The following is a 12780-nucleotide window of genomic DNA, read 5'->3' on the forward strand; positions in this document are numbered from 1 at the left end:
CAGGTCCCCTCTCAGCCTTCTTTTCTTCAGGCTGAAGAGTCCCAGATCCCTCAACCTTTTCTCGTATAGCTGGTTGTGTAAGACTCTGATCATACATGTGGCTCTTCTTTGGACTCTCTCAAGCCTGTCCACCTCCTTGTTAAAGTGTGGTGCCCAGAACTGGATGCAACACTCCAGCATGCAACCACTTTTGGGTCGCAGCCCACAGGTTGAGAAACACGGGCCTCACTGATTCTGAGAGTGAATATGGATTCAATTGTGCAGCCTGGGTGTTATTAAAGGGTACACTTTCCCCTAATTATGAGATTTTTCTCCCATGTCAAACATTACCATTATTGTGGGTTTGATGGATCTAAGTAACATCCCCCATGCTTCACAGAAACAACACACTGGGCACGTCCACATGAGCACATTTACTCTGCAGTAACTGAAACTACTGCACAGTATGGGCACAGATCTACACATGCACATCCATACTGCTCAGTAAGTATGGCGGCTTATGCTGACTTGAGCATAAATTTGATACCTGCATCATGCAGGTATCAAATTTACGCTCAATTAGTTATTGCACAGTAATGCATGTGTAGACACCTTACTGCACAATAACACTGTGTGTGTGGACTGACTTGGGACTAATTTTAGTCCCAAGTCAGTCCACATACAGCGTTAATGTGCTTTAACGCCTGCACGTATAGATGCTGGCCTATTCCCATTTGCTGCATAGTAATTTGCTGCTCAGTAAATTTAAGTCAGCGTAAATGCACATGTAGACACTCCCACTGTAAAATAATGAAGGGAGCTGTTGGTCATGAAATGTAGGTATCTGTGATTTGGTTTGTCTATAAGGCGCACCTGTACCCTGCCTTCCATAAAAGAACGGTAGATAAAACTGTGCTGCTGGTGATTTTTTCCTTTGAGGAGCTCAAAACCTTTGGCAAACCACTCATCCTCACATCACTTCTACAAGAGACCTTTATCACCATTTTACAGATGATAAAGCTGAGGCACAGGGAGGGCAAAAGACACTCCAGGTCACACAGGCAAGAAGTGGGGGGACAAGGAGCAGAACCCAAGCTCTTGACTTCCAGTCTCCTGCTCTCTGTCCTTGACAGCAATCCCTCTTCCATTTCTTTTGTAGTTCTTGATTACTGGAGCATTTAAAGGAGCTACACTCACCCCTGCAGCCTAGAAGATGCTGAACTTTTTCACAGAGCATCTAACCATTTTCCACAAAAAAACCCCAAAACTGGCTAAGTGCGGGACATCAGGAAGCTTCTAGGTGAAAGGAACCTGGAAACGCACGTATTTGGAGGTTGAGTGACTAGATGGGCAGGGCTGTAGATAAAAATAGAGCCTGACTTCCAGCAACCAGTAACGCAGAGGCAGGGCACAGCAGTACTATTTACCTACAGATTATGTCTCTGCAGTGCTAAAAGACATCTTTAATCCTCCAGCCTGAGCTTCCCAATGAGCCACACACAGGCTTATTTCCTCCCTGCTTCCAGTGGCTGGGTTAGATGGACAGAAGCAGCTGTTTAGGGTGGGGGCAGGCTGGGCAGAAGCAGGGAGGTGGGTAGGAGCTGGTGCTGGAGGTGCAGGGAGAGGAGACAGGTCAGGCCACAGCAGAGAACTGAGAAGGTTGGAGAGGATATCTCCAGGGAGAGAAAGGAAATGAACCGTGAGGTTGGGGGTGCTGGTAAGATTGTTTTTTTTTAATAAGGATGCTGGGGAGATGAAAGACAAATCATCACATGCGTAGACACAGAGAAGAGCTGATAGAAAGGATCTTGTTGCTGTTAGCTTCATTGCTGAAATGCCCATCGCTGTAGCATCTGGTAACTTTTTCACACTGTCCTCATTACATCCTTCCTCCCCTCTCTGACAGTTCCTGGAAAGAACTTACCTGATGACAAGAGGCTCCCACTGCTGCCGCTGATAATTTTGCCTTTGCTCCCCATGTTGGCTAGTTTCGAGGTTTTCAGTGTTCCAGTTTCCGTCAGGTCAATCGCAATCTCGCTTAGGCTTCTTGCAGCATGGATCTTGGACTGGAAATGGACACAGAGCACTATTATACAGTCTGATATTTCTGAAAGGATCACAGAAGCAAAGACTCCTTTCACTGCAGCAGAAAACAGGACCTCCAAAGCCAACTCAGCGTCTTCTGCAAGCCCTCAAACACCCACATTTTTAACACTGAGAATCTGGGGCCAAATTGGCATTGCTCCTTCTTATTGGTGAGTTTCTCTGCATTGCCAGGGACTCTTCTCCCTTAAACAAAGGACCTATGTCCCAAGAATCTGCGTATTAAGAGATACAGTAAGAAACCATGAAAAAAAAGGCCAGCATAGTTTGACATCCTTACTGAAGAGGCTGAGCACTGAAAGGGCACACAATTCTTTTCACTGGCTGCATTTGACTGTGAACCTGGATCTGACTGAGCATCAAGGTTCAACTATAGTTTCTACATGTAGCTTTGGAATAACTTGTAGGAAGACGTTGCCCCATCCTATACCTACTAAGAACAGAGACCTTCACTTGGTCAGCCTGTAGAAAGCTTCACTGCAGAAAACAGCCCAAGCAACTGGTCCTGTGATTGCCTGTGCAGAACCTGATTTTCACTGCAACCATGAGCTCAAGTTTTGTCCGCTCAAGTTGCCCCACTTGAGTTGGCTTAGCCACTCCAGCTGCACAGAGTGCTTGGATTAGCAGGTGATGAGTTTGTGCTAACTCAAGCTGAAGACAACGGCTGCACTCCTTCCCCTGCCCCCACTGCATTACTACTTCAGAGGTCAGCTCTGTTTCAACCCTCGTCCTGCACCAGACCAGTGTTTCCAAGTTTAACTCAAGCTAGAAATACATGTGTGTGGATGGGAGTGGTTCTCAACCCAGTTCAATTCAAGGCACCTCTCGGAAAATGCCAGCTCTTGGCATTCACTCACTTTTTGAGTACAGAAAAATACTAGAAAGGCAAAAATCTAGAACTCTCAGTTCAGAAATGGTACTTTTTATTAGACCAACTATAATCAAAGGTATCATTTCTGAACCAAGAGTTCTAGATTTTTGCATTTCTTTTTGTCTCAGACCAACATGGCTACCAAATACATCCCCGAAAAATACCAGAGCAATTTTTCTGTTTCAAAGACCTCAGACAGACCAGAACAGGTCAGAATGTTTTTGACACTCTGGATTTCTATTTGAAATCTCTGGGTTTACCCTGTGAATCATGTGCAGGTGTTTGCACCCCTAACAGTGCAAATACTGCATGGCACCCTTAAAACAGCACCTAATTGAGAATCACTGTCATTGCCATTGGCAATGATTCTCAATTAGGTGCTGTTTGCCATGTACAGCCCTAGTCTCCACACTGACTTAGAGGAAGCACTTCCAGAAAGAGATGGTTTATTAGGTCTCTCTGCTGCTGGCAGTGAGGCCAACTGGTACATGGTTTTTTGTGCTTCAGAAAGTGCTCCTTTGGGAGCAGGATTCACACCACGGCTCGTTCCATGTCGGCCACTGCACAGCGAGTGACAAGGTCTGGGCTGGATTTGTACTGGCAGCACAGTAGTGAGAGGCTAAATTATATCCCATGAACACTCCCCCAGGCCATTCAATCCCCCCACCCTTCTGAAGTATTTTACAGCCATCATTGCACAGATCTGCCAAGTCTCATTTGTTTGGAGAGAAACTCAGTCATTTGGGATTAATTTCAAAGCAGTTCTTAAAGTCCCTGAGCCAAATGGATCCCTAGCGCCATTCCTATGAGGTCAGACGTCTTACAGAATGCCCTCAGCAACCCCAGGAACAGACCGACATCAGGGATCGATTTGGTCTTTTCGTCTGGGATGAAGGGTTTTGTGCTGCACGTGTTTCGCTGGGGACATCCCCAGTTTGCCTACCCATTTTCTGGCAATCTCACGCATTTAAGCTCCCAACAGCTGAGGAGCCCAGCCTTCGAGGCCTGTATGTTATGGGAAATTCCTGCTACTGGCAAGCTCTCAAGGGAAAACATCTGACTGACTCGATGTGGGCACCACTCGATGTGGGCACTACTCGATGTGGGCACCACTGCATGGAGCTGGCGCTCAGCCTTGCTGCATTTATCTGCTTGGTACAGAAAAAGAGAAGGGAAATGGACATGGATTTTGCACTCTGAAGAGATTGTTCAGAGAGCTGGAAGTCTTGAAACTGTCCATCTTCTACTTTAATGCAGGACCAGAGAGAAACAAAAAACAGGGTTGCAAGATTTTGGGGTCTCATCATGCCATGATGTCCGCCATGCGTAGAATGTGGAAGAAAAGCCCTGGTTTAATTTTGGTGCAAAAATGGTCTAAATCAATAAAGATTGGGCTTTTACTAAATCAAGCAAAATGTAAAGGCAGAGCCAGGCAAAATATCCCAGCCAAATTGGAAAAGAAGAAGGTCTTGGTTGGTCTCAGGTTTTGTTCTGAAAGGAGAATTCAAGCCTAGTGTTGTGCCATATCCCACTGCATCTAATCAAAATCACTGCAACCAGCATGGGCCCAGATTGGAGCAATTCAGGGTTTTTTTGTTTTTTTTCTTGGCAAACCCAGCCACAAAATCTGGGAGTCCCTAAATTTTGCTTGGATGTTAAAGGGCGCAGACAGATGGGAAGGTGAATCTCAGAGTGAAACGTAAAGAGGAACAAACCCATGCCACTTGAAAGGGGAAAGGCGTTTGCACAAACGCCTGAGAACTGAATCCACCAAGTTTCTCACAACCCCACCTGGGAACGCTCATTGCTGGCTTTAAAAAACAAGCCCGTGTTGGCATAACACTGATGTGATCAGCCGGATTAATGCAGCAGATCCCTGAAATTTAAGCTAGGACAGAAGAACTTGATGAAGCTTGGCCATTAAAGACAGAGATGACAGATGAAAGCCCCACGCTTCAAAGTGAAAAAAAAAAAATTAAAACGTATTTGTGTGCACCCACTTCAAAGTGTTAGCAGGAAGCCTGGGGATACCCTAACAAAGCATCTTGATGTGGATGCAAACAAGCCTGAGTTACTCATGATGGCTGGGGGGAGGTGTGAAGAGGACATCAGATACACAGTCATTGCTGAAACCCAATCTGCTGTCAACAAAAGCTGGGAAGTTCCTGGCACCCTCTCACCCAGAAAAGGGGAATATCCTTCTGTTTGGTTGTCAGTTTGTGGACTAAACACCTTGAAACCCTGCAGGCGCTAGTGCCCCAGATTGCAAACAGGTCTGGCCTTATTTGTAGCTGGTCCTAGGGAGATGGAAAGTGCTCAGAGTGTCCTGGCTGCAGCCAGTGCTGGAAGTGGGGGAAACAGATGGCAGATAAGAAGATAGAGGATACCTGGAATCTCACTGGGAGTAGGGAGTTCAGCGCACGGAGGACGAGATGGGAAGGAGGAAGAACCCCCCCACTAGCCAAGATCTGCATCGCTCACATTTCATTATGCCAGCGATGCTCATATTTAAACGGGTGCTGTTACCTAAAAATAATTGCTCTTTTCTATGAAAATTCTCTCCCAGCGACTGTGTGGAGTATACCTAGCACTGATGCTATTTTTGAGGTGGCTTCCTTTGAGTACAGGCAGATACAGCCGGCTCTCTGTAAGGGCGCTTAGCTTCCCGATGTCTGTGCAAGTCTTTCAAACAGCGAGAGAGGATTGGAAAACAATTAACCCCTAACAGGTCCCCCAGGAAAACAGGCTTGTAAAACTCATCAAGTTGGCAGGGAAGTGTCTGTCAGCTCAGAGCTGGGTGCAGAATTTAAAACTACTGCAAACACATTTGTAGGAAACTATCCTGACTTTACGATGACCTGAGCTAGGACATGTGCTGGAACAGATTGTGTTCACTTGCAAACTTTAGCCATTGTATCTTGGTCATAACTTAGCCAGATTTTTCCCAGCCCCCAGTCCTCACCCGATAGGCATTTGAGGAAACCAAAGCTCCCTGAACTCCCAAAAGTCAACACACCTTTATAACTTGTAGAACTCCTCGCCTCAGGATGCTGTGGAGGCCACAAACATAACCAGGTGCAAAAAGGGGTCAGACAAATGTACGGAGGTCCATCAAGATTGCAACCGCGGGCTCAAGCCATCTCTTGTGCCTGTAACTGCTTGTGACTGGCAGGGCCAGACCAGGGATGCGTCACCCTATACCTGTCCTTTGTCTTACACTTTTTTCTAAAGCAACCACCATTGCCACTGCCAGAGACGGGATATGAACTGGATGGACATTTGGTCTGATCCAGTATGATGGCTCTTAAGCTCTTAAGGCAAGCTGTTAGAAGCAAAAGAGCGAAGGCAGTCCCAGAGCCACCCTTTGGACAAGGGAGTGACGCGGGAGTGGGAGCCATGGAGGACACACTCTCCTTCTAACGCGATTCTTACCTTACTCTGCTTCCTGTCCAGGTAGAACTGATGCTGGCTAATAGCCATAGCCCAAATGGACTTGATGAGTGCGGGGCAGGCGTACCATGTATGCACAGCAATGCCACTGTGCCCAAACGTCCTCCTGGTCACAGATGCCCTAGAGAAGAGGAAAGCAGAGGCCATGGTTATGCTGCAGTTTCTTCTGACTGGTTGTTTTAACTTCTCTCTGTATAAACAGCACTGCCCATGGCAGAATAAAACCAAGAACCAAGCAGATAAAGCTGCTCCCTTTCTTGCTCAGCGGCTAAATTGAACCTTTGTTTTAAATAACCCATACACTTGAAACCAAAGCCGTCCCACAGGAGCAGCGGGCTCTGCTGCACACAGTTTTGAATGGAGTCGGGACTCCTGGATCTGCTTGGATACCGTTACCTTCTGGGTCCCTGAGAAGTCACTTAGGACAATGCTTTTTAAACCATACATGAATATTGCACACCTCAACTTTTAGGTGCCCAACATGAAACACCTTCATCTAAGTGACTAGATGACCTTGTGAGTTTCCTTTCAGCCTTACTTTCCTGTGATCCTAAGTTTTCAAAAGTATTGAATTCCCGCAACTCCCAGTGGCCAAATATCAGGGCCCAGGTGACACGAGTTGGGCAACCCAAATCAATGATGGCTTTAGGAAACATAGGCCTCATTCTTTCTGTGCCTCAGTTTCCCCCCATCTGTCAAATGCATACGGCAACATTTCTCTACCTATCTCACAGAGTTGTCAGCAAATGGCTACCTCATGCTCCAGAGCTGCAAAGGGCTGTAGGGATGCTAAATACTATTATCAATGTGAATATAACAAACAGGAAAAACGAGCCCTTTTTACTGCTTTGGGATGGCAGTGTCCTCAGCTATTAGTACTGTCTGCACTTTCACTGCAGTACAGAACCGTTGTCTGACTATTTCTCCTTTGAATCTGAGTCTGCTACTACCTCCTTGAGAACCAGTGGCTCCTACATGTCGTTGCCGTATAAGTATTGGAAAGGATCTTCCAGCATTGTTACGAGCCCATCTCCACTGTCCCTTTGCCTGGATATAAAGCTGGATCAGATTGCATCAAGTCACTGCTCTGGAAAGACCAGCACCATGCCTTATTTTGTAGAGAAAGACTGAAAAACAGCTCATCTTGTCGCATAAAGATTTTCCCAGCTAGATACTGCCTGGGAGTGTGAGAACACAGATCATGCAGAAACACGATACAAACTGACCCGGCCTTTCACACGGGGATCATAAAGCATTCCCTTGATAGGGATTGCTAGGGAGTACAGCAGCACCATACCCAAGGGCGAGCAAGAGCTGCCTTCCCCAGTGCCCAGAGGCGACCAGCTCCCATTCAGAAGAACCGGTTCATCCACTGGTCTGTTTGAACTCCCACCTTTCCAGTATCCTCTACCTACAGCTTGAACTGTTTTTTTCTCTGCTCACCTTTCAAGCCTGTACCTGTGGGTATACAAAAGTCCCCTGATCTCTTCCCTTTGGAGGTAGTTGGAAGCTGAAGAAATTGGTGTGAAAAAAGGCAAATCACTGTGGAAAGTTAGAAATAAGCCAAGAGCAGTTACAGAGACAAAGAAAGAAAGAGTTACCCTGCTGATCTAGACCTGAAGCTGCCAACCCAGCCTTGGCTCATGAAAGCCGCCCAGCAACTGTTATGTCTGTGACCTTTTCTACTTTACATTTTTGTTACAAAACCAAACTGGGAGTCCTGAACAAAACAGGATTAAAAGTTTTCCAGATTAAAGCATGGATCAATAGGGCCATGGCCACTGTTAATAGTTACTGGAAGGTAGTGAGTGGGGAAGTAGAATCCAAATGAGCAAGAGAGAAAATGTGATGCCAAGCCAGATGAAAGGCCAAGACAGTCAGCGTCACAGTTCAGTCTTATCCTATAATCAGCTGCCCCCAGCCTGTCCATACTGGGAGGCACAGAACTGAAGCCTCCTTCCATGCCCAGGTAGGTGGTGCAATCACCTACCCTGGAAATCTTCAAGAGGAGACTGGATGGTCACCTTGCTGGGGTCATCTGACCCCCAGTTATCTTTCTTGCTTGGTGCAGGGGGCTGGATCTGATGCTCTTCCAAGGTCCCTTCCAGCCCTACAGTCTATGTAGGGGCACCCAGTTTCTCCATCAGATTATCCCCATCTCCATGGAAAGAATATTGCTCATCCCTGCTTTGCTATGAAACTGAGATGGCTATGAGTTCCTGACAGTGCCATCCACCCCCACAAAACCTGTCCATAACTCAGAGATGCTAGGGACCTCAACAGATCATCAAGTCCAACCCCCAAACTAAGGGGGGTTATTCTCCTGCTCTACTCAGCATTGCTGAGGTCACTCCTGGAGCGACCATTGCTCCTGGGGCACTTTGGTGAATAATTGTTGTTAGCCAAGCCCCTGATATATTTATAAGCTGCCACCAAATCCTGCCAAACTCTTCTCCTCTCCAGGCTGAACAGTCCCATATCTGCCAGCCTTTCTTCATATGGCTTGCTCCTCAGGCCTCTGATCATACAGAAGCTTAGGACTAGAAGGGACTGCATGAGCTCATCAGGTCCAGCCCCTGATAAAGCAGCTGACTGACCCAGGTGTGACTTGAACCCACAGTCCCCAGCTCTGGAGGTTGATACCTTATCCAGTGGTCCGCTGGGCCTCCTTGGGAACAACAGTCTCTAGACTGTAAAGCTTCTCTAGTGTTAGCAGCTTTACACCAAAGTGCTTTGGCCCAGACGCTGCGAGTTAGGCCAGTTCCAAACAGCCAGACTAGCCTGGTGAATCAGGTCCCATTCAACGAGGCACATCATCGTGTGCTAAAGCAGGAGAGCAGTTCTGTGCAATGCAAATGTCAGCACTTGCTTTGAATTCTTGGGAACTTTCCTCCAGTGTGGGAACCCACTATGAGCACTCACTTCAAAGTCCGATCCAGAAGGCATTATCACACAAAGAAGTAAAAGACCTGCTCAAGATACAAAGCCCAGGGCTGAGGGAGGGCCAGAGTCCAGGCTGGCTGACCCCCTGCCCTCCCCTCCATACTTAAACCACTAAGCCACGTGGTCTCTGCCTTAGCCCACTGCCTGCGCGCGGGTGAGCTGACTCAGACTCCGGTGTGCGTTTCCTCCGAAGGAATGCTGAGAGCGCACAGCTGGCTTCCTTCCCCGCCCCACAGACTTCAGTCCAACCCCCTTGGCCAGGAGACTAGAATCTGAAGTATGTTCCCACATCCAGGTCTCCCACTTGACATTGCAATGCGGGTTATTGTTTTACACTAGGAGTGGCTGCTTGATTCAGGGTGCTAGAACCAAATGCTGACTGGCTGGTTATTATAGTCAACAAAGCTCTAATCTGTGCAGCAAGGAAGGAAAATAAGAATCATTCCTAGAGTCAAACGCTTTGTCTGCAGGGAACTTGGCATTTATTCAGACAAATGGGGTGGCAGGGTTGAGAACACGGAGTCCTCTCACATCAGTAATTCATGCCACCGAAATTCTGATTACAAGTGGTTTCAGATAAGAGCGGTTCTGCTTGGCACAGATATAAAGGGTGGCCATAATTTTCTACATACACATTTAATAATGCCTTAACGTCTCTTAGCTCCTTGCCTGTCTTCTTAGGTAGTTCTTTCAGCTCCACTTAAATGACACGTTCCACCTTCACGCCTAATGTGTTCGTTCCCCTTTGCTGCGCTGCTGCTAAAGCACTGATTGCTGACTAAGAGGGAGCAGGGGAGGAGCAGCACATACTGCCCTTGCTCATGTGCTTAAAATAAAGCCTGTGCTTAATGACTTTGCTGAACTGGAGTGGGCAGTTGGAGCTGTGGCACAGCAGGGGCTGGCACATACATAGATTTGGTACAGCTTTAACTACATTTAGAGAAAGAAATGTATACCAATTTAAGTTGCTTTATATTAGCCTGACTGTATCTGGTGTAGGAAATGGGTACAAAAGCTGTATGCAGACGAGCACTAGCAAATGCACGCACATTAGTACATAGGTGGGTGCAGCACAATGCAGTGATCTTTGTTGCAACATGAAACAGGACTGCAGGGTAATCATCAGCAAGAACACACTGTGACAGATAAATCCGTGCAGGGAAAAAAGAAGGCTTGTTTGCTTCTACCAATGTTGCTCAGGCTGGGTGCAACCTGCCTGGACCAGTAACGCGCTGAATTTAATGGGAGATACTTGTGCGGCAATGTATAACACAATTAGTGCCTTTCCACTGATCTCAAAGGACTTTGGATCAGGCTCAACATGAGTAATAGATGACAACATTTAGTCCAAAGTGACTGAGAGTGTTACAGTCATTTTAACTTACTGTCTCCCAAATCAGCTTTCTAAAGCAAGAAACAAAGAAACCCCTACTGGTATCTTGTCAAGGAATAGTGCGGTTAGATCCAGCTCTCACTTACGCTGACATAACTGCAGTAACACCATTACCTTCACTGAAATTACTCCAGATTTACCCTGGTGGACCTGGGCTCAGAATCTGCGCCAACAGTCTCTAAAGTGCAAGTACCCTAAGGATCTCTAGGACTAGAAAGAGTCTCCTGTTAGCATGGATGCTGCCAATAAGGTTGCCCAAAGGGCATAAAAGGCAGAGAGCAGGGCAGGGTACAACCTTAGAGACTTACCGGTTCAGAAATGCAGAAGTTTGTGACTGCTCTCTGTTACAGCATTAGTCTATATAAGGTACAACCTTGCCCTGCCTTCTGCCTGACTTCAGACTAACAGTTGACTATCTTTCTCTATGCCTAAAGGCACAAAAGGAATCTGCAATGTTTGAAAGCAATTTTCCAGAGAGAGTTAGCTGGGTGGTGGGTTACAAAGGGAAGAGGAAAAAAAAAAGTCATAGAAAATGGGTAGGGGGAGAGGGGAGGGAGGGGTAGGGGGAAGAATAATGCTGACCTAAATATGAAGCACATGCTGAAAACAGCCATAGAAATTGCACACACTGCCATACTTAGTGGCACAAAAAGCAACATACACAGCAGTCTAGTCAAGGCTCAGATATCCTTAAATTCATTCAAGATCCTACTAAAATATTTGCTGCCCATTACAATCAGCAGCAAGAGGAATCTCACTCCACCCTGCCTCTCCTCACCCCCAGGAGCAGGCATTCATCCGAATTACACTCGCTGTGCGAGGCAGCCCAGATCAGGCAGGCTGCATTATCCATCGGCATGTGGCCGGCTTACCTGCGTGGGTCATGAACTTCCACGGAAAACTTCTTCTCTCTGAAGTACAGGTTCTCCAGCTGCCTCCATTGGAAGATCTGAAGGAAACAGAGCTGGGTTAAAATGCCGAGTTCATGGCAGTGGGTTTGACTCTGTTAAATCCTGCAGCCAGGCTTGCTTCCTTAGCAAGCAAGCAGATCCTGCATTTGTTCCTCTGCTACCTCTTGCTAGTAGACTCAGGCATGAATAAAAAATCTAGCCAAGCGCACAGGGCTGTGGGTGTGGATTTCCCTCAAGCCCTTTTTTTTTTTTTTAAACTCCTCTTATAAGAAACAAAACAGGTCCTTTCAGAGTGGTTCCCCTTTGTTCATTTTTCTCCTACTGCTCCTGGCTTTGCAGATTTTTCCCTCCAAGTCCCCAAGCAGGGGAGGGAGGGGGTAAAACCGCCTTCAGAAGTGAGCAGTAGCCATCTGCGAGTAGTGCTGAACTGAGCTTCCTCCTCTTGGAGTGCTGAAATGGGAAGGCATTCAAATTCCCCTGTCTCCCATAGGGACTCCACTTCCTGCCCACTAATGTGTACGAGCCCCTGCCTAGCTCTTAGTGCTTGAAGCCTCCGTGGAGGGCGGAGGCTGCTGTGACCCTCGATCAGGGCAGGCAAGATGAGATAGTAATAATGTAGGCTGCCTGCTCCTTGTGGGACTGCAGACAAAGCGAATCAAAGAGTTTTCTTTCAGATGCAGCCAAGGCTTATCCACATCCCAGGCAGGAGAGGAAGGTGGAGCGGGACTGGGTGCGAGTTTCTGCAGGGAGCTTGTATTTGACCCTTTTCCCTCTAAGATTTCTCCGCTTTAACCGACGGATTGATTGCTTGAAAAACCCAGGCTGTCAGGAGTGAAGGCAGTTTGTCTGGTTAATCAAGTCTGGAGCGGGCAGAGCTTATTCTGCTGTGCAAAAAGCCTAACATCAAGGTAGGAAAAGGCTTTTTATGAAGACAGCTACATTCGCTCTTTGGCATTCCTAGCTCTTAAAAAAAAAAAAAGATTAAACAAGATATAAACATGCTAACCCACAAAGCCACCAAAAGAAAAACCAGGATTCGTTTCTTTTTATCTGGAAAGATTGAGCATTTGGCACACATTTGAGCCCCTCACGCTTGCGTGGCTGGGGTTTTTCCTCAGACTGGCATGCTT

The 12780-nt window shown here is 46.9% G+C and overlaps 1 protein-coding gene across 6 annotated transcripts in view; it reads right to left on the reverse strand.

Annotated features, from left to right (window-relative positions):
• FRMD4A (FERM domain containing 4A) overlaps positions 1–12780 on the reverse strand; it is a 283978-nt gene that overhangs the window by 32294 nt on the left and 238904 nt on the right. For all 6 annotated transcript variants that reach the window (XM_019487548.2, XM_019487547.2, XM_014607558.3 and 3 more), the window contains exons 12-14: positions 11612–11688; positions 6386–6524; positions 1904–2045 (exon numbers count right to left, since the gene is read on the reverse strand). In XM_019487548.2, coding sequence (XP_019343093.1) covers positions 1904–2045; positions 6386–6524; positions 11612–11688 — 358 coding nt within the window. The remainder of the gene's footprint in view (positions 1–1903; positions 2046–6385; positions 6525–11611; positions 11689–12780) is intronic.

The sequence above is a fragment of the Alligator mississippiensis genome, chromosome 4 (assembly GCF_030867095.1).
Source record: "Alligator mississippiensis isolate rAllMis1 chromosome 4, rAllMis1, whole genome shotgun sequence".
Lineage (NCBI taxonomy): Eukaryota > Metazoa > Chordata > Crocodylia > Alligatoridae > Alligator > Alligator mississippiensis.